This window comes from Notolabrus celidotus, chromosome 22, assembly GCF_009762535.1.
Source record: "Notolabrus celidotus isolate fNotCel1 chromosome 22, fNotCel1.pri, whole genome shotgun sequence".
In the NCBI taxonomy this organism is placed as follows: Eukaryota; Metazoa; Chordata; class Actinopteri; order Labriformes; family Labridae; genus Notolabrus; species Notolabrus celidotus.
Window position 1 is genome coordinate 8,751,670 of NC_048293.1, and position 21,016 is coordinate 8,772,685.

The following is a 21,016-nucleotide window of genomic DNA, read 5'->3' on the forward strand; positions in this document are numbered from 1 at the left end:
TGTATTTATGCCAGTGTTTTAGAATAGGAATGGATTCTGGATTACACAAAGGTATGCTGCCACATCTTACAACAACACAACCAGCTCTGTGGCTACTCACATTAACAAATGCAGGCAGTGTATGAGAGGACAGAAAAACTATAACATGATTGATTTCAAACGGGTTCAGGAGACATGGAGAGCTAAAAATAATCTGACTGCTGGCTGATAGTAACAGAACCAGCAGTAGCCCAAATTGGGTGTGCTCATCCATACAAGTTAGAACTTAGGAACATTATTGCTCACAACATGGATGCTGTGCACTCCTTATCTAAAATGCCTGCGACGCACTGTCCATAACTTCATGTGGCTTCTCACAAAGATATAAAAGAAGGTAAACATACTGCAGTTTATGTGTTGCTCTGAGACAAACAAGGTTAGTGGCTATATCATATACCTTGAGATTCATTGATTTTCTCCCCCCACAACTTGTGTTAGAAGCTTTAGACCTAAATGTCATGAGTGGCAGAACAGGAGCAGGCAGATCATTGGTATGGCATCAGGAAGCCGGAAGGTGATAATCTCCCCATAACGCTCTTCCTATACTGCACCTCTAAGCTGCTAGGAAACGGCAGCCTACAGAGCAAAGCGCTTCTGTGGTGTTGTGTGTACAGACACACAAAGAAATACGCCATGGTGTGTGTAGCTTCCTGGCTGTTGATGTGTGATGCCTGCCTGTGATGATAATTGAAGCGAAAACAAGAAAATAGCTGGGACGCTTGTGACACCTCAGCCATGAACGCGGGCCATGGAAGTGACTGCAGAGTCATCATTCCTGCTTGTAAAAGCTGCTCAGCCAGTCAATGCAGTCTGGGTTCATTCTCTCCTTGCTGCCCAGTCTGAGCTATTTTTAGCCTCCCCCTGTTGCAGCAAGGCTCAACCACCGTCCGTCGTAGCTGTACCTGAATATGAGGGCTTTGTCACTCCTGCGGGCAGGAGCAGCAGCACTGATCTCACAAAATCTGCAGCTTCCTATTTCCACAGCCAGGGCTGCAGATCATCTCCTGCAGGGAAAGAAACTAACAGAGACGGACAGAGAAGAAGGAAGACAGACACAGTGATGTATTGTTGCACAGCCGGAATGGAACAACAAACAGCATCCCTTTCTTGTATTAACTTGCATTCTGGGCCTGATGTGACAAGACAGAAACAGTATTCTAATGAGGCAAGCAGACACTAAAGTATTCATGACGATGCTGAGTAAAAACAATTTAAGCAATTATTGACTAACTGATTAAATTCTAATTCAAGGAAAACTAGGAGCAATATCTCTTTTTCAGAAGACCACTTTGTGCAGGGTTTTACAAATGGCTAAATGAACTTTTTTGTGTGTTTCTGCACATGATTAGACACACTAGTGCAAGTAGAATTACTCCCAAGCAAATCCTGGGAAGTAAAAGCCAATAGCAGGAATACTTGTATCATATTTTGTAATGTATTTCTTTAAGGCTACTAGAGTAAGGGACACTGAAAACATCCTTTTGGTGTGATTTACATGCACTGTTAGTCACAGTCATTTTGTTAAGGTAGTTCTCCTGCAGGTATACAAACCTCTGCCTATTAATTCAGCGTAATATTATTCAGTATTCCCTTGCATTGTAAACAAGTGCTCCAAACGGATTCATTTGAAATGACTGCCCTTCAATCCCACGGTGCATTAGAGCTGTTTAAAAGCAGCCGTTGCTCAGAGTTCCCTGTAATATCCCACTATCATCTGGTTCCTCTTGAGCCTAGCTTTGCTGGCACCAGCTACACCATGTCACAGAAGTAACATAAAGTATGTTTCATGTTACATCATTCCTTGGTGGGTGTTTTGAAGAGCTACATCTGTGGTCCTATTTTTATTCTTTAAATCTCTATTTTGTTTTTGACTTATGCAACAAACAGGCAACTCTTGAGAATGATGCAACATCAAATACTACTATTAAGTAGCATCATAGTAATGAACTAAAACCTTTTTCAAATCTCACCAATCTGAGGCAGTCCTGCCAAAGATAACACATCCCAGTCCCATTCAGCTCTGCCTGTGGGATGCTTTAGGAAATTCTGTTTCTCAATGGGTGGTAATCTGAGGATTAATGACAGCAACACATCTGCCAGTCATGTGGCAGCGCGACACAGATGGCAGGGGATGCACACAAGGGACACAGACAGGGAAAAGACTGGCTACAACATTCTGTCATTCGTCCTCTACATCATGCTGTTGCAAAGCTCTAATGTCTTCAATCAAAGAAATCCAAATTGTACATTACCAGCTTCCACTTGGACACTGTTTCTTTCTAGGTATTGGAGGGTTATTGTTTTCCCATGCCTCCCAAAGTATATGACAACTTTTAATGTCATATCAGTACTAGGGTTGCAAAGGGGTGGAACATTTCCGTTAAATTTCCATGGGAAGGGAAGCTGGGGAAATTTGGAAATATTCCAAATTGTAAACTTTCCATGGGAATTAATGGGAATTTATGGGAATTAACTGGGACTTGACAGTAATTTAATGGAAAAGGTATCATATCCAAGCATAAATATTGTTTTGTTATAAGCTATATTCATCCAAAATAATACAATAAAATTTGATAATTGTAAGTTAAGCATTAGTACCATACATCAAATTTATATATTACCACATAATATCATTAAAACTTACTTCACTTTGTCTAGAAATCATGTGTGCATGTGATGGAGGAATGCACAGTGCATGTAGGGTGCGTGGTCTCTATAGCCCTGCAGTAAGCAGTGTGCCATGTGCATGTGATTGAGGAATAGCATAGATATTCAACTGTACTTGCATGAAATCTGGTTGTTTTAGTCAGCATTATGCTAAAATATATTTCCCCCAACTACATTTAAGTTCCCTTTTAAGAGCCAAACTTCAATTTAGTAAATTCCTGGTTTATTCCAATAAATTCCCATGGAAAGTTTCCAACTTTGAAAATTCCTGGAATTTTGCAACCCTAATCAGCACTATCTTTCAACATGTGAACAACACATTTTCCTAAAAGATAAAAACGGTAAAAAATGTGCTTTTCAATTCTGTACTCTCGCTCCTTTCCACTTTAATGTGCTGCATTTACTTACAACTGTTGTGTTGCTACCACAACCGATGGCCAACATTACAAAAGCAGCACACACTGTGGCTGATGTGATAGGAGTCCCGTTGACTTTCAGTGGCACAGTAATAGCACATATCCAATACGGAGGCAGAGAAAAGATGATCCTAACAATGCCTCCAGCAGTGCCTCTGGCTACAGGGCCAACACACACACACACACACACACACACACACACACACACACACACACACACACACACACACACACACACACACACACACACACACACACACACGCACACACACACACCAGTGCACACTATCTGTGTTTTGCCTTCCTGAGAGAAGCAGAGGAGCAGGCACATGTGTCTCCCTGAATTACTTAAGATAGGCTGTGGGAGTGATTCTATTCTTGTAGGAGAAAACACAGTCAATTCTGATTTCATAAAACAACACTCTTACTTGCCGTGTATGTCTCATTCACTTTATTCCTCTGTTTTGCTGCTTTCTCTTCATTCTCTTTTTCCCCACTGTGTGTTTGATCAGGTGGTGGGGCCGCCGACTGCAGGGGCTTTTCGGGAGCGCCCTTCCAAACCAACCAGCTTCCGCAAGTTCTATGATCGTGGAGATTTCCCCATAGCAGTGGAGCATGACACCAAGGGAAGCCGAATTGTATGGAAGGTAGGGACGCTGCCCTCTGGTACAGTACAATTTGACTAATGTGTGTTTTTCACATCGTTTTTTTAAATGTGTTTATATTTTGGGGCATTTAAGCCTTTATGCAGAGAGGGAGAGAGAGTAGGGAACGACATGTGGCTAAAGGCCGCAGGTTGGAATTGAACACAGGCTGCCCTCTTCAAGGACTATAGCCTCTGTACATGGGGCGCATGAGTTTAACCATTAAACTGGCAGCCTATTTTTCACATGCTTTTAACTAAAATGCAAGGGTGCGCCAAATCGGCATCAGAGGATGTTGGATCTCAGGTTGGGCATTTGGGAATATACAACCAATAACCCTTTATGACCTTCAGTGAAAGGTCTAATTAAAGTGTGCAAAGAAAGATCATCAATCAGACCATGATGAAAATGCCTTTGAACACTTACAAATGTGCAGTTTCACACAACTCCAAAATACAGTAAGCCTTGTAAACAATCTATTTTAATCCTTTGCTGTCAAGCCGATGTGGCGGTGGAATTCGAAGCCCTGATAGGTGCAATGCAAACACCATTTATCGCCATCTTTATCGACAAACCTGAAGGTGATGACAGCTTATTCAAAGGTCCAATGTGGGCTGTTATCCTGTAGGAGGCAGTGCAGATTAGCTCACTTGAGGGCTCCGCTTGTCTCACAACACCAATCCATCAATCCATCAATCACAAACTCTGTACCACTCAGGCCAGTGGCAGCCAAACACAGGGAGTGATTGTATATGTTTTTATGTTTGTTCTGTATGTGTGTGCGTTCCCACACGCAAGTCTCCACAGAGCCATTAGGCTCCTGACTGGCACAGTGTGTGTGTGTGTGGGATGGATGAATTCTTCTAATCACCATGTTGCTTTATTTCAGCTCCCACTATGCTGCTAGCTATTCCCTAACTTCACAACCGCAGAATAGCAAGCGCTCTTAATGACATTTATTCATAGTAAGCAATGATAAATGAATCAAACAAATTATAGCCTTTCCCTCCCTGCTTTCCTACTTCAAAGAGGGAAGGAAGGAAGGATTGGTTGATGAGTGAGCTTTCTCACTAGTTAGCTGTCTGTCTTCAGGTGGAAACACTGTAAAAGCTCTCTGTGTATGAATTATTTATGTAAAATGTTCAAATGAATCTTTTCGTTTGCAAAAAATAATGGATTTCTTTTGTGCTCTGCCCCTGAAAAAACAGAGGAAATGGGATGTGGTGTATGAAATTGTTGCTGTCATATCTAATGCAGCTGTTATGCTTATTGATTCCCCCCAATACTTATATGCTAGCCTTTTTAAAAACCCCTAACGCAAAACATGGATAGTTTATTATGCAAGCCCATGCGGTCTTTTGGTTTGCACTTTGACTGGGCAAGTAACTGTAGCCTGATGTTATGAGCAGTGTCAGTCATATTTGAGGGGATCTATTTACCATATGTGTTCTCCTTAAAGTTAGCCTTCATCAACACTCTCTTAGTCAAAGCAGTCCAGGTAGAGAAACTGTTCACCTTATGTGTGCATCTCTATTTTGGGTTTATACACAGTATGAGTGAGTAGTGCAACAGAGAGTGTAACCATGATCGGAATAAGTGGAGAGGGGCTGCTACGTGTTTGCACTGAGCTGCCCTCAGGGCACAGGTTCAAGACGGCAGCTCAGGATCAATCCCAGTCTGAGAGCTCAGCCCCCTAGCAAATAAAAAGTGTGAGGCAAGTTAGAAAGAGAGAGTCTTTCGGAAAGGAAAAATAAATGCTGTGTTGATTTAGTTTGTGGACTGAGTACTCAAGCATACCCAAGATTGTGTGTGTGTGTTTAATCTATTTGTGTTCTCTTTGACTGTCTACATTGATGAGTATGTGTATTCAGGTCAGGAGTTCAGCTTCCCTCCTGCCGAGATGCAGACTGTACATGTTTGCCTCTGTGCAGCAGCTAACAGCCGTGTAATAGACTAACTAGTGTTGTAGCACTAGAGACATGTCTTGGTCTCAAGACCGCTTATTTAAGGTCTTGGTCTCGTCTCGTAATCGAAAGCATTTTTACTCTGTCTTGTCTCGGTCTCGAGAGGGCGGACTCTGTATTATATATAAATACTGGTGAAGACCACCACTGATGCACTCTGTCCCTGTCATTACTGTGATAAGAGAGGAACCCCCCTTTCTCAATTCATTAATGTTTTTCCCCACCTGGTACAGCCGTGACTTTCGCGGTGCTACGGTGAGTGACGCCCCCTGCACTCAGGCGTTAATGATGGAGACAGACGTCAGGAGGAGAGACTGTGTGCCCGTGACCAGAGATGTCTGCTAAATTGTTTAATTAAGCAATAAACTCTCACAGCACGTCATAAGAAAGGCAACAAAGGCAAAACCAAACCTTGTTTGTTGCTGTTGATTGAATTTAAAGCAAAGTTAAATTAAATAAACAGAAGTCCTTTATTTAGTTTACTTTCATAATGATTTTTCATTGATATATATGGTCTTGGTCTTGTCTTGGTCTCGCCCTGCCTTGGTCTTGGTCTTGACTCGGCCTTGATCCCTAAATGTCTTCGACTTGAATTGCTGCATTAGCTTATCAAATACTTGTGAAACCGTCTTGGCAAAAACCTTAATACAATACACTTTATACATAAGCAAAAACAAATCAAAACGGGTTACAAGTTTTTGGATCCCCTTAATCCCTTCCTGTGAAATATACGGCCGACATTCAATACTTGACTTTTAACTGAGACCACAAACAGCTGAAATATATTTCTTCGCCTCTCTGGCCTGCTAAATGCATTCTATAAGAGCTACTCAATAATAAGCCTCCCAGCATTTCACGCTGTATAGGCATGGGATGTGCGGGCAGCCTTGCCTAAAACTTACATATAATTGCACACTATGGTGTTGACTCTCAGAGGGACCTGCAGACGCCAACCATTCCATTTAACAGGTAGTACTTGAAAGCAATGCTGAGTATAGCATAATGGGATATTTTGAAAAACTTTATGATTAATGATGGAACAGAAATCATCAGTTTCTAATTATCTACACTTATGTGCAGCTCTGACCATATTTCCATTTTTTTAACAACTTTTTATTGAGTTCAAACAAAGAAAATTACAATACACAAAACTGTGCACAGTGACCCCCCCCAACCAAAACCGCTATACAGTACATCCAATACAAACATAGAAAATTGACTGCATAACATAATAGTAATACAAATTACAATGACAATACTAATAGAAATTAAATAAAGTAAATACGTACATATAAATAAAACGTTAAAATAGATGAGCAAAAACAAACAAAAAAAAGCAAACACATGGAATTGAATCTAAATAGATAGAATATATAATATAAGATAGGGTAAGATGCTGTTTCCAGTCCACATGTAAGTTTAGGGTAACCAGTCATCAGAAGCCATGTCATGTTGTGTGTCCCACTATTGGTGTTGGAAGAGGGGTCTTCCACTCAGAAAAGTGCCCTCCTCTCAGAAGTAGTTTCTTTATGTCTAAAGGCAAATAGTTCATGAATGGTGACCAAACCTTTAAAAACTGCTCATTGTTTCCTTTTATGACAGCATGTAGTCTTTCATAAGGGAGGGTGTTAAAAATCTCCCAGTACCAGAGGGTAACACTTGGTATAGATTCTTTAATCCGATTGTGCAGGATGCATTTTCAAGCAATTTAAAGGAGCTTCTCAAGAAGTTTGAAGTTTAATGCAGGGAGGTGTAGTTCCTGTTAGTGAAGGCCCAGGGGAAAAACCCCTGGTTCTTTTTTAACACTTATTTTAAATATTTAATATTTATATGTTTTATTTTTTAGTTTTACCTTCTGTAAAGTGACTTTGAGTACTTAGAAAAGCGCAATATAAATTCTATGAATTATTATTATTATCAATACCCCACTAATTACTTTGGAAATACACAACCAGAATCTGGAGATTAATCTGTATTCCCAAAAACAATAGAAGTATGTCCCCCTTTCAGAGCGGCAGTTAACGCATACAAGAGAAAGGGAACTATTTATTTTGTGCAGAATAACTGGGGTAATATGCAGCCTATGAAGGATCTTGTTCTGCGTCTCCCTCAGTTTGTTACATGTGAAAGTGGATCTGACCGAGTCTATAGCCATCTGCCAATCATCTTCAATATATTTCCAGTTTTGAACTTTGTGTGTTTGGATCCTTTAGTGTTTGTCATTACTATCACAATGTATATTGACCCACACTTTAAGAGAACACAGTCACCTCTGTATATAGTCTCACTAAAGCTGTGTGACATGTTATGCTTAAAAGTTAAAGTAAAGGAGGAAGAAGATATTGCAAAATGACAGTGAAGTATAAGCCTTGGAGCCTTGCAACTTTGTGTGTGTGCCTGTGTATGTGCGGTTTTATAGTGTGTGTTTGAGTCTATATGTACAAGGGAAATGCAAGTGAACTAAATGTCAAGGGCAAGTTGAAAAAGGGAAGGTTGGATCTGAAAGGTAATTTGGCTCTCCAGAGGTAAAAGCCTCAGCTGTAATGGCGCGCTCAGGTAAAAGCTTTACACGTATGGGGAACATGTGCGGCAGATAGATAAGAGAGAGACGAGCAAGTTCCTATCCCTGTCTGTGTGTATTTGTGCTCCTGTGTGTTTGCGTGTGTTGCTGCGTGTGCATGAGCGTGTGTATGTTTGTGCATGTATTTGGCCCCTGTTATAATGTGGAAGCCAAAGGCCTGGAACAGCACCATAATCTACTACAATCCCCAGTGCCAAAAAAGTAGAAAGAAAGAGACAGAGAAAAAGAGATGCAGAGAGAGAGAGAGAGAGAGAGAGAGAGAGAGGGAGAGAAAGAGGAAGAGAGGGACAGAGAAATAGAAAGTGTGTGAGAGAGATGGAGAGAGAGATGGAGACAGCTCCACAGGGACTCAGCAATCAGGAGACATGGCAGCCGCTTGGCTCTCAGTTATAATGGATGAGTTGAGGTCTTCCTGCGTTCCCTGTGGGGCTTGGTTTGACTCTCCCATCTCTACCCTCTGCTGTGCTCTGCAGGCTCGCTGCCAAACATCATGGTACACAGATGCATGCATACACACACACACACCACATGTACTATTCACCTCCTAAACATCCTTGTTTATTTATATTCATTGATCGTCTATCAGCTTTATCTTGTCCCTTGATCTCCTGTTCAGCCCCGTGTCTCCTTCATGCTCCCGGTTGTTGTTTTGTCCTCTTTATAAATCCTGACTGTTTCTGCAGGCTGCCAACCATCCATGTTGCCCCCTCACCCCTACCTCTCTTGGCTCATGTACTTTATCTATTCCCTTATGTCCTTTTACAGGGTCTGTCTGGGGGCAGAAGCAAAAGGCATTTTATAAAAATATCAATGCAAACTTGATTTCTGTACACCCTCCGCCACCATCAGCCTCAGTCGGCAGTGGGGGCGCAGAGATGGTAGGGGGGGCAATCAATTAATCTGATCAAGCGCTTTAGGAAATGGAGAGCGTAAGCGCTCCTAGGGGACGGATATCCATCTCCTTGGGATGATTGAATTACGCACAGAGTGAGAGTTGGAGAGGAGGGAGGGCTGGAGAAATGAGGTGGTTAGGGTGACCGAGGATGAGGGAGCATGTGCTTGAGAAACGCAGTGGGAGTGTGCGCTTTATACGAGAGAATGAAAGATAGAGAGACACAGAATGAAATAAAGAATGAGCAAAAGAGTGGGGAGAGAGATGAGGTCATTGCAGAAACAGCAAAGGAGAGGAGCCTTATTTCCCTGCGTACCCCCTCTCCCCCTCTAACCATTTACATTTTTATGTGTCATACCTTATGGTTGATAACCCCTGCTTTTGACAGCTATATTACATGGCATGGGTATATCATTTTGCTTGGGAGTCAATTCACATCTGAGGGCTGCTCTGGACAAAATTGTCATTTATTTAATAGTGAATTATTGCACAGGTTGCATGCGGACCAGCAATGTGGAGGGCATTATGGCAATGGACTATAGCACAATTATGGCTTCCCCGTCTCGTACCTAAATGAAATTTGTTCTAATATTATAGCCTTGAGTGTATGATTGACAATGTCTCACAAAAAAAAAAGTCTAATATGTCCTCAAGATAAATGCAAAAAACTACACTGAAAAAAAAGATTTGGTCTATTTTGACTGGTTTACATATTTCAATTACATGACAGATTTCCATCAAATTGAATGAAGTTATTCTCACATAAACCAAAAAATACAATTTATGTAATCCAATCAAATAAAACTGAGATGAATGGACTATGGATAATTTATGTAACAATAGCTGATAGAATTTACTAACATACTTTCATTACGTTTATGTAATACTGTTAATAAATGATGAATGTTTCAAATATGCTGATGTACACAAACAGTTGTTTACATTTAATTTACACTAGCTCCCCAGAAGTTAGGTTATGTTCAGCATTTACAATATGGCTCCTGCTGACAATTGGCTTCAAAACAGCGCTCAGGAACACATGGGTGACGTCACAGATACTACGTCCATTATTTATACAGTCTATGCTTTCTACACTCAAAGTAGTTTGCTAATGTTAGCTCAGGCTCAGTGCACACATGGAAATGGCGAGATAGACATTGCAACCCAGCTAAAATGAAAACTGAAAGTAAACCTTACTTAAAATATAATCATTCATTGTTGAACACCATGAATGATAAACAGATTGACAAGTGATATAGATAAAAGAAGACCCTTACCAAACTCGTGGAAGATGTCGGACATGCTTGTCAATTCGCCTTGTAGGGAAAAGTCTTGCGCTCAGCCTCTTTTTCTAGATAAGTTTTACCTGCGTACAAAAACACAATGCTCCAGGTGCATGCTGCCAGCTACTGTCTGAATCTTTATCAAACCCAATCTCATTGGTTTTATGTGTTTTAATTGATTTACTTTCATATTATAAAAACTCACGCTGATTTGATCTATTCTTTATTATTTATTATTAAAGGTTGAAAATACGTTTAATTGTTTAAAATTGACTAAATATGTTCTAATAATGCCAATAGTTTCCAGTGTACTAAAAAACTGTCTAATATGTCCTCAGAATAAATACAAAAACTAGAAGGCTTAGATTCAGCAACATACAGATAGTGTAGCCAGCCAATAATAGTACAGCACCACAGCAATTTCTCAACAGATGTTTCACAGAATAAGTGAGCTCCTCCATTGTTTTGGAAGTAGCACAATATTGTGCAACATTGCTAAAAAAAATGCAGTGCTTCTTTTCAATGCCACACTTTTGGATTGAATGACCCTGTCCTCTTCTCCTGTTCATTGCTCACTATACCTTCTCTTCTACTTTATGTGAATGATTTCTTATCTGCTGTGAGCACTGGAGCTTTGTCAGGGAACCTTTGAATAGACAGAATAAAATGGGGTTAACCATGCGTTTTCTCCAGCTCCCTGGCTGAACGCTGGATACTCTAGGGGGATAGTTCTGTGTCATAAGGAAAAAGATGAAACACAATAAGAGGAGAGAATATGAACAAGCCCCCCTGGGCTTTCTCTGAGAGGAGAGAGAAGAGAGAAGGAGCGAGTTTGGATTAGAGAAGTGGAAAAAACACCAGGCATACACACTTGAAAAAAGAGTGATGAGAAGAAGAAAGGGTAGAGGTGGAGGGAAACGGCTTCCAACAAACAACACTGGCTAACCATCAAGGTCTGTATGGGCTGCCTCCCTGGAGGGAGAGAATTGCCGAATGACTGCTGGGAAGAAGCCTGATGAGCTGCGCCACTGCCATGCTGCCGATGAGACTGCAGGAATGGAGAGACTGTTGGAATGGAGGCCTCCAGCAGAGAGAGCTTGTCTGCGGATCTTGAACTGCTACACCGCCTGCCGCCCTCAGCCATTATTCATAGCAGACGAATCACCACGTGAAGCTGATGATGGTTGTTTAGCCTGTGGGCCTTCCACTCGTGCTGCGGTACGAGACGACTGGAGAAAAAAAAGGATTTTTTGACAAAGTGGAGGATCACTACAGAAGCTTTTATTTCTGAAGAGACTTACAACATGAATCAATAGAAAACTGGTTATGTTGTTTGTAATGTCTACAGGAGTGTAGCACACAATTCTGGTCCTCAGACTTCAACATTCTCTCTCTCTCCAGATCCTTTGCTTTGTATTCATGTATAATAATCCTGCTTGACTGTGATAGAAAGTAACCTTGCTCCTATATGGGGCTCAGGCAGACTTTCAATATATCAGATTTGTTCTCTTTATCCTGATTTTGAGCGGTTGTGATCTTTATCTGTGAAGACACACGTACATAACACTTTCTACTTTATATCCACACTTTTAGACATAGCAGTAAATCACAGACATTGAGAATGGGGTTGTGATCTTTGGAACACTGTGCACTCTTCATCATGATGCCCCTCCATTCTGTCCCACTGTTACTTCCTCTCCTAGTCCCCCCGGCTCACATCCTCCCTCCGGACATCCTCTTGATCCCAGGTCTGCCCACCACATTGTCCCAAACCTCCAACTCCAGCTGCAATCCTTCACAGCTGGCTCCCCTGTGCAGATGGTGATTAAAACAAATGCACACACACTCTCGTAGGGAAACACACGACTGCAACTCCTCGTAGGCAGATGGGAGAACGCCGTGAATAGCTTGGGGTAAAGAAAGGAGAGTGAAGTGATAGATGACATCACAGCTAAGGAGATTGTGGAAGGGGCAGGGTGGATACCAAATTAGACAGAGACAGAGGACAAGACAGAGAGGGACATGGCTCGTCTGCCAAGGCTACAAATCATGTCCCCCGAATGCAGCACCAGCGCTGTCACCCCTCCCTCCCACAAAATAAGCCAGAGATCTATTGATTGGCACTCGTATTTGCTGGCGGGCTCCAGCTCAAAATGGAGCCTTTAATTAACTTAATGGAGCGGCTGCAGCTGCGTGTGAGCCAGTGAGGGAGGAATAGAAAAAGATAGATAGAGGGAGGGAGGGAGTAAGAGCCAACATAAAGTATAAGTGGGGTTAACTGCAGACCCCCTCTAACATCAGTCAGGATGGACACGACAGACTCAAGGAGGAAGACGAAGGTGAGACTGAGTGAGGTGGTGTCCTCTCAGTAACTTAGCATTTTCTGCCCCCTGCATCCCGTACCAAGCGTACCTTCTGTTTTTACTCCTTTCAACAATAACCTTTTCACACAGGGGACATTTATGAATCACGGTGCCTGCTGTGTCTTAAACCAGCGTTCCCTCATTCAGATCAGGGAACAGCAGGGCTTAATAGCATGTCTGTGTTGATCTGCAGGCGATATCTCTGGGTGCCCCATAAGACACCATCATTACCTGCACCCAGTTAGCAGTCACACCCCAAACACCAAGTTCCCTGCCAGCTAGACATGAGTTTCTACACACTGCTGCCCACCCTCCTTCCCCCCTCCTCTCTGCACCATTCTCATTCCTGTCCACTCATCCATTCTGTCAAAGGTTAATTGGTTTGGAAATGATTCGATTCATTCTGGACGTTAATGCTGTTATCATGCTTTTGTTGGAAAAAAAGAGAAAGAAAAACTACCCCCCACATGCACTTAAGCCTAATTTAAAAGAAAGGGGAAAAAGAAAAAAAAATCCAATTTAATCTTTTTTTTTTCTCTCTAACTCTGGCCCAGGCTTGTCCCCACAAGTCTTTTCCTTTAAATTATGGTAGAATTTCATTACCTTGAAAGCTTTTCTGCCCCCTCCCTCTGCTCCCCTCCCTGTCTCCAATACTTTGAATGGATCAGGACTAATGTCTTTCTTGTAACCTCAAGGTCGGAATATTTGGATCCGTAGAAGCGCTCAAGGGTCCCTGTGATTAATGCACTGTACAAAGTACCTTGGAAAAATGCGGCGGCTGATGGCTGCACAGTGATCAGTTGTGCACCACCCTACACATTCATACACACACAGTATCACGCACACGCAACTACATATGCTGGAGGTAGTCGTGGGTAGAGGTGCCCCTGTCGGTGCCCTTGATGTGGATCACGGGAGGCATTCATATTCAAATAGGGTTACCTAGAGGCCTCTCTCAATTCCTCCCAACAGTACCATATAGTTCCTTCTTCCCTAAGGAGCTTTCTGCTTTTCTCTCCTCAGTATGTTACATCTTTACTTACACACCCTTTGTTGGAGACTACCAGGGTTCCCTCAGAGCTGCTTATGGGATGAAGGATTTACATGAGAGCAAGTTGTTCTTATGAATATTCCTGTTTGAGAAAGTGCAATCACACTGCATAACTTCCACAACAACTTCAGTATCTACTTACCTTATGGCATGCCAAATCAGATAATTGATGTGATAACCTCTAAATGTCAAATATAGAGCATTTCCCTTCTTTGGTATCTATAGTAAAACAGTCACAGTCTGATTAATACTGTGGTCTTGATGTTTTTTGCTGACACAGCTGCGATGCCTGATAAAAATGTGATTTTCTCTATTTCTCTGGCCACCTTGCAGAGGTCCTTGCAGTGGCTGATGTGCGTACTGTCCACGCCCTATTGATCACAGACACAGAGGCCTCTGTATTGAAGTTGTTTGCAGAGCTGCAGATGCTATCTGCACTTTTGTTAATTATTTACATTGGGTTCCACACATCTGATCAATAGTTAATTGAGCCAGCAGGAGCTGTCTGAGAAAAAGACAAAAAATTGTGGAACTAAGGGACAATATCCTCAGTGAGGCTGGTTTTTATCCCCCCCCCCCCCCCCCCCCCCCATCCACTTTGATATTATAAAAAGTTTCTTGGTTTATCTAAGACAAATGTAGAGAGCAATGAAGGAACAGAGCAATCATCAACAGTAATGCTTCTAAGTAGCAACATTCTCTTACATTCTCTTAAAGTGAGTGCTTATTTTATTTAAAGCACTTTCCACCTCAGCTGTAAAAACACATATCAACATATCAATATGTCTAATATACTATTAGAAAATGTTTTGCTATTTCTTTGCACTGAAAACTGAGAATGTACAACTAAAATTTAAAGCGACTTAATTGTTTGAGCTGTCAAATTACAATTTTTTTATATCCCTTGCTAAAAGTTAAAATAATCTGCATTTCAAAGCAGTTGTCCATATTAACAATGTAATGCAATTTTTACCAGCGTCTTGATGCAAGAGTTAAATGAATGCAATGAAATGTACTTCAGATTGTGAAATAAATAAATGATGCACTCTTACACCAGTGTGAAATAACCAATCACTTAGAGGTAGGGAACAGCTTTAAAGAGCTTATTCTGTGAAATATAGTGTTTATTATTATTATTATTATTACTATATTTTTTAAAAGACACTTTAACACATTAAGAAATATGCATGAGTGCAAGCCAAGTTTGTAGATAGGTTTACATGGCCACGTCTGATGAGAATAGAATTATAAAAATGACAATAAAAGCGACTCATACAAACATTTTATTCAGAATAAAACTGCCAATACAACTGGGATTTTAATAACAGGGGTGGGGTGTCCCTTTTCTTTTCCGATTAAACAGCCATGTATATACTCATTCTGATTGTATTCTGTTGGCAGATGTTTTGCGCATGCTCATTTATCGTGACTTTAGACCAAGCAAGAACACTTTGAAACAATATGGCACCACAACATTGGTCAGGGAATGAAGAAAGGCTCTTTTTGCGCAATTTACAAACTATTAGTCGTCCTGACAGGTTAATAGTAATAATAATCATTATCATTTTATTTATAGAGCGCTTTCAATCAAAGTGCTTTACAAAGCTTAACAACAGCTGCAGATTTCAAGAACAGTGAGACATCATATAACAAACGAAGACACAACACACCATAAGAAACATCAGCTGTAAACAAGAGTAAACAGGCGGATCTTCGCTTGAATACATCAACCAAACATGCTAATCTAATGTCAACAGGAAGACTGTTCCATAGATTGGGTGCATGGAATGAAAAGGCCCGCTCACCAATAGTCTTCTTTCGGACCATAGGAGGCCAGTCCCCTGAGAGCAAAGTGCCCGACCAGGCACATATGGGTCCACCAGGTCAACTAGATAGGAGGGTGCAGTGCCATTTACAACTTTAAAAGTCAACAGCAGCACTTTAAAATCTGCTCTTGCATGAACAGGCAAAAACAAAATAACAAATTTGAATTGGCGTTCCATGGTAAGGCTTTTAAAAAAAATAGAAATCAAAAATAGAATCTTGCCGGTTGATCAATGCTAAGAACACACTGTTTCACCGATAATAGGAACTGTGGCATAGGTCAAATAAATATAGCTTGACCTTCCAACAGTCCACAAATTGCAGAGTCATTACTGCCACTTTAAGGGCGACAGAGTGCTTCAGTTTCACCTATAGATGAAAAAATAGCTGCAATTATTACCGGACTGTTCGTTGAAACATGGTGACACTAAAAGAGCAACTCTGAGTAGAAGTGTGTGCACTTAAGTTAAGATCACAGACCTCCACTTTGCCAGATTAGGGGGGCAGGTATATGATGAAGCAGACCCCACTTTAAGTGAATTGTAAGTTTTGTATCTGAGTGATTGGCCAGAACTGATTAAGGTATGAATAGGAGCTTCTTATTAGTGACCAGTGCTGCCATTCAGCATGCACTGGACCTAAGTCTGTAATGCCACAGGGTCCATAATGTTTCGTGAGGACAAATTCATCCCATCCTTTATTCTCCCATTTACCTCTTTGAGCTGCACATACGCCATTGTTAACTGACAAACGTGTCAATGACTAATCTGCCCGGGTGTTCGACCATCGCACCTTGTATTGGCTTTGGCGCTTCCTTATCTCGCTTCTGTTTCCAGCCTGTCACTGATAAGAGAGAAGGAAGGAAGGAAGGAAGGGAGGGAGGTGTATGTGTGGAGCAGGGAAAGAAGAAGGAAAGAAAAAGAGAATTGTTTTGAAAATAAAGTGAATTTTGGAGGGAAGGATATATGGAAGGATATATGGTCTAGAGAGAAAACACAGTACATTAGTAGCATCCATCCATTCTCCAGCATGTCCAGGGTAGTCATTTTTATTTTGATTTGTGTGTATAAATAAAGTGCATGCACATATATTTGCACCAGACACTAGCCTATATTTCTTATCGTGAGGAGGAAGCATCAGTAATTTGTGCTCAGATGGATGAGCAATACAGAAAGCAAGCAGTGAGGTGCCAGCTGTGACTCCCAACTTCAATCTGAGTGTGACCTGACCCAGCATTATTGCTAAATCTGACTTGTTACATGACAGGGTGCGCTGGCTCACCTCGCCTCACTGAGACAACCTCTGGCCGCAATCTGGGTGTCTTTGTCAGCTTGGAGCAGCCCGGCCCTCGGAATTGCTGAGGTGGTGTATTTTCCTCTCCTCCCTCACTCAATCTCGGCCCTCCTCCTCCCTTCTTCCCTGCTAACATCCACAGATCAGCATTTTTTTCTTTGCCGTTGCCCATTCACACTTCCATGTAACAGAGGCTTCCTCAGCACCATGGGACTGTAGTCTAGAGACGGAAAACCCCCCAGATCATTAGCAGCACACACACACCTCTCTGTATCCCTCTCAATGACCTGAGACGGGGGAACTGATGCAAAAAAAAGGGAAAGTATGACAAAGAAGAGAAGGGGGAATGGTGAGAAAAAGAGAGAATTAAACATACACACACACACACAAGGGCTTGATTAAGTGGTCTTTTAAATGCGCGAGTGGGTAGCAATTCAGCAGCTCTTTAGTCTCGGGAGGACCTGTCTCAATTACCCTAATGAGACTTAGACTTCCTAGGAAGGCTATGGGAGGCAGAGAGTCCTGCAAGGCCTTACAGGAGAGGCTGGGGGATCAAGGGTCTCTAAGTGTGAGCGTGTGTGCAAGAGAGACATGGATGCCCTGTGAAGTTAAATGATGCATGCCGGGTTCCCAATGAGCCAATGTTAGCTGGTGGTCTGACACACAGTGACCTCCCAGTGTGCACATCACTTTCTCATCCACGCTGTCAGGGAATGGCAGTTAACCCCACTGTGCCCTGAGCCTTGGCCTTCAATAAACCAATACATATCTTCAATAAAGACCTCGCATGGAGAATGCTTATGACTAAATATGTCAGCTTTTTCCTCTATTCTTATCCTGCCTTTTAAAGACAGAACTAAATAATTTTGTGACCAGGAAAGTCTCAGTGCTGTTATGAGCTACTTGTCCAAAAGAGTGTGAGTGAGGCTGTTTCAAATCATCAGTTTTTTTCTCATTACAATACTTTGTTTTTTACTTCCTGACACAAGGTTAGAGAACCTGCGCAGTATATTAACCTCTCCCTCGACAACGAAAACAAACACTCCGCAAACAACACTGTTGTGGAAGCTATCAGCACGGTGTCATCATCACCATTACCCTCATGCATCCAGCATTCCCCTTCACATGACATTCCATTAGCAATTCAACACGCAGCCACTCAACACCCTGTGGCCTCTTAGGAATACATGTCAGTCTAAGAGCAAGAGGCTGAACAGTTACTGTGCTATTCATACAACTCTGTTCATATTTAATATCACACATTAGGTCTCCATATACATCTTGTGAACACAGCAATGTGGTGGTTTGTCCAATCTCCTGTAGGGCCTGTTTTAAAGACAAATACAGTTTTTTACTCAAGAAAATGTAGTCAATATTTCAAATGAAATTGCATTGTTTTCTTATACGCAGCGGTCTTGACCCTGTAAGCATACAGGACTGAGGAGTCAGGTACTTGTGCTAAAAGAAAGGATGAGTGCTCAGTGAAGAAACCCACCCCGCTATGCCCTCTACTGATAAGTTTAGTATCCTACCCCATGACACCTCATGTCCACCAAAGCCTGAGATAGAAAGGACAGATGGGCAGCGAGAGACAGCATATCACTGGAGTTATCAAGTGGGCACCTCCCTTCACTGATGTTTCATTTAGTAATGCCCACGACACCTCGAAGAGGCTATCTGGCTTTTAATTTGGAGTAATTTCCTTTTAGCCCTGGACTGCATTATTACCATTATGGCCATGGTTTTAACATAATTCTTATTTATTTCATTTTATTCTATTCTATTCTGTCTTATTATGTTATACTTTATTTTAATTTTTCTGGTATTTATCTGATTTTATTGATTTTATTATAATTATTTTATTTTATTTTTCTGCTGATTTTATTTTATCGATTTGATCATCCTGGTTTTATTTTTGAATATTTTAGATCTTTTTCCTTTCCGCTTTTACCTATTACTGTTGTTTTCTGTCTCTCTATGAGTTTTTTTTTTGTGAACGACAAGCCCCCCCTCCATGCCGGCTCAACATGCAGCAGCCAGCAGAACACCCCAATTTAATCACCCAACCCAAACAGTACTGCCACGTTCAACAGACCAAGGTTCTGTACATGCAAGATCCAGGTAGTGACAACACCGATACTACCTACTAGGGATACACCGATCCTGGTATCGGATATCGGCTAGATCGTACTCATTAAGCTAGATCAGATATCGGCCGATATATAGTGCCGTTGACATATTTATTTTTCATTTGAAGCAGTTTTTTTTATACAGAATATTTAATTCCTCTTATCCACTGCTGAGGTTTAAAGTTGAATTGTAATATCTGTTGGTTATGAAGATTAACTCACCAAACTGCTGGTACATGTTTATAATCTCTTGAATAATAACACTGTCAGTTTAAAAATGTTTATTTTAGTTTGGTTTACAAAGTCAGAAAAGCCTGAAGTTGCGAAAACATGATTCTATCCTCACATTAAGGAATAGAGATTGTCTACGCAGTGTGCTCTACCTCCTGCTACTGAATATTTCTTTATTTCTGTTTTTGCCCCAACTGATTTTATTTCTCCTCATCCAGATCCACAAGTCCTGCTAAAATCACATAACTATGCTTCTGTCTCTTTGTTTCTGGAAGATGTTCAGCCCCTGTCTTTTTCCATCGGTGTGTGTGTTAGTCTTCTACCTCTTGCAGTCCTGAACCTTGGTTTTTATGTTATTTGTTTTTCATGCACAAATTAGCCTTCGTCTAGCATCAGTTACGGGTCCTAATTTCCTCATTTTCAGACCTTGGTCCTTGACCAAGTACCTTTATTTCCTTGAAATGTGCTTTACTCCGTCATGGTCCTTAGAGGATTGATCTTAGTAGTTAAAGTATTGTCGTCACTGTCCACCCTTCTGGTGCATTTCCACTTGCACACAACATAGCTTATGTGAAAATCAGACCAGCCAGTCAACTTTTACTATCCACCTTGGCAATAAGAATAGCAAATCTGCACTTAAGTAAAATGTTCACTCTACCAGACCTAGAACTTCTAGTCATTTCCCCCTCAACCTTTGTTGTATCCCCCTATTTCTAGCTTGTAGACAAAGTGTTATTGTGGGGCCGAAGCCCTCACTGATAGCCATGTCACCTTTCACTTTCAATTGCTGCAGACAACTAGAATCATTTGTCATTCTTTCTGGGCCACTGAGTGAAATATGACTCATAGGCCTCAGAAATGTTGAAATTGAAAAAGCATATTGGCACACAGCGCCTTTTGTCTGAAATCTCCTCCCTCTTCCTCCACACTCTCAGTCATACAGAAGAAATGGCTTCCATTTAGACACCCCTAACGGCCTGTCTTAATGGTTCTTTGTGATAGAAGTTATTTATGGCAGGATTAATTTTAATCTGTCAGTCTGGGGAAAAAAGATCTGCCCATGAAATGACCATTTTAAAAGGCTGTACCCTGTTGCTTATGACCGGCATGCTCCTCCTCTTATAAAGGAAATAAAGAAAAGTTGTACGCCAAGGCCAGAGATGATTTAGCTCATTGCCATTAAGTTAGAGCTGATCTGCAATACAGCTGGCAGAGCTTGGCTTTAGGTGGGAAAATGTCAATAGCCAAGAGTGCTGCGTCTCCCTTGTCAGCCCTGACGGAAGAGCAACGACCGGCCAGGCTGCCATTTGTCTTCCTGAGTGAGTTTTCTAATAACCGTAATGGTTGTGGCAATAAATTACCAGCAGCCTGTCAGAGAGAACATAGAGCAGCATTTAAATCCAACAAAGAGCCCCCATTTCCCCTTCCTCATATCCCCCCGTTTTATTCTTAAAAATTAGTAAGTCCCTCGTTCCCTCAAGGAGCACTTAAAGCTAATAGTGAAAAGCCAAGCCTCATTGCAGAGCTCAAGTATATCATGTCCTAACTGGACAGAAAATCCTTGCCTCTCTTCTTCCTCCATCACTAGAATGGCATATTTAGCTCTTTCACTGTAGCGTTTTTTAATGTAAAACAGTTC

General features: G+C 41.4%; 1 protein-coding gene across 1 annotated transcript in view; it reads left to right on the forward strand.

Annotated features, from left to right (window-relative positions):
• pacrg (PARK2 co-regulated) overlaps positions 1-21,016 on the forward strand; it is a 156,582-nt gene that overhangs the window by 20,570 nt on the left and 114,996 nt on the right. The window contains exon 2 of the mRNA XM_034674309.1: positions 3,635-3,769. Coding sequence (XP_034530200.1) covers positions 3,635-3,769 — 135 coding nt within the window. The remainder of the gene's footprint in view (positions 1-3,634; positions 3,770-21,016) is intronic.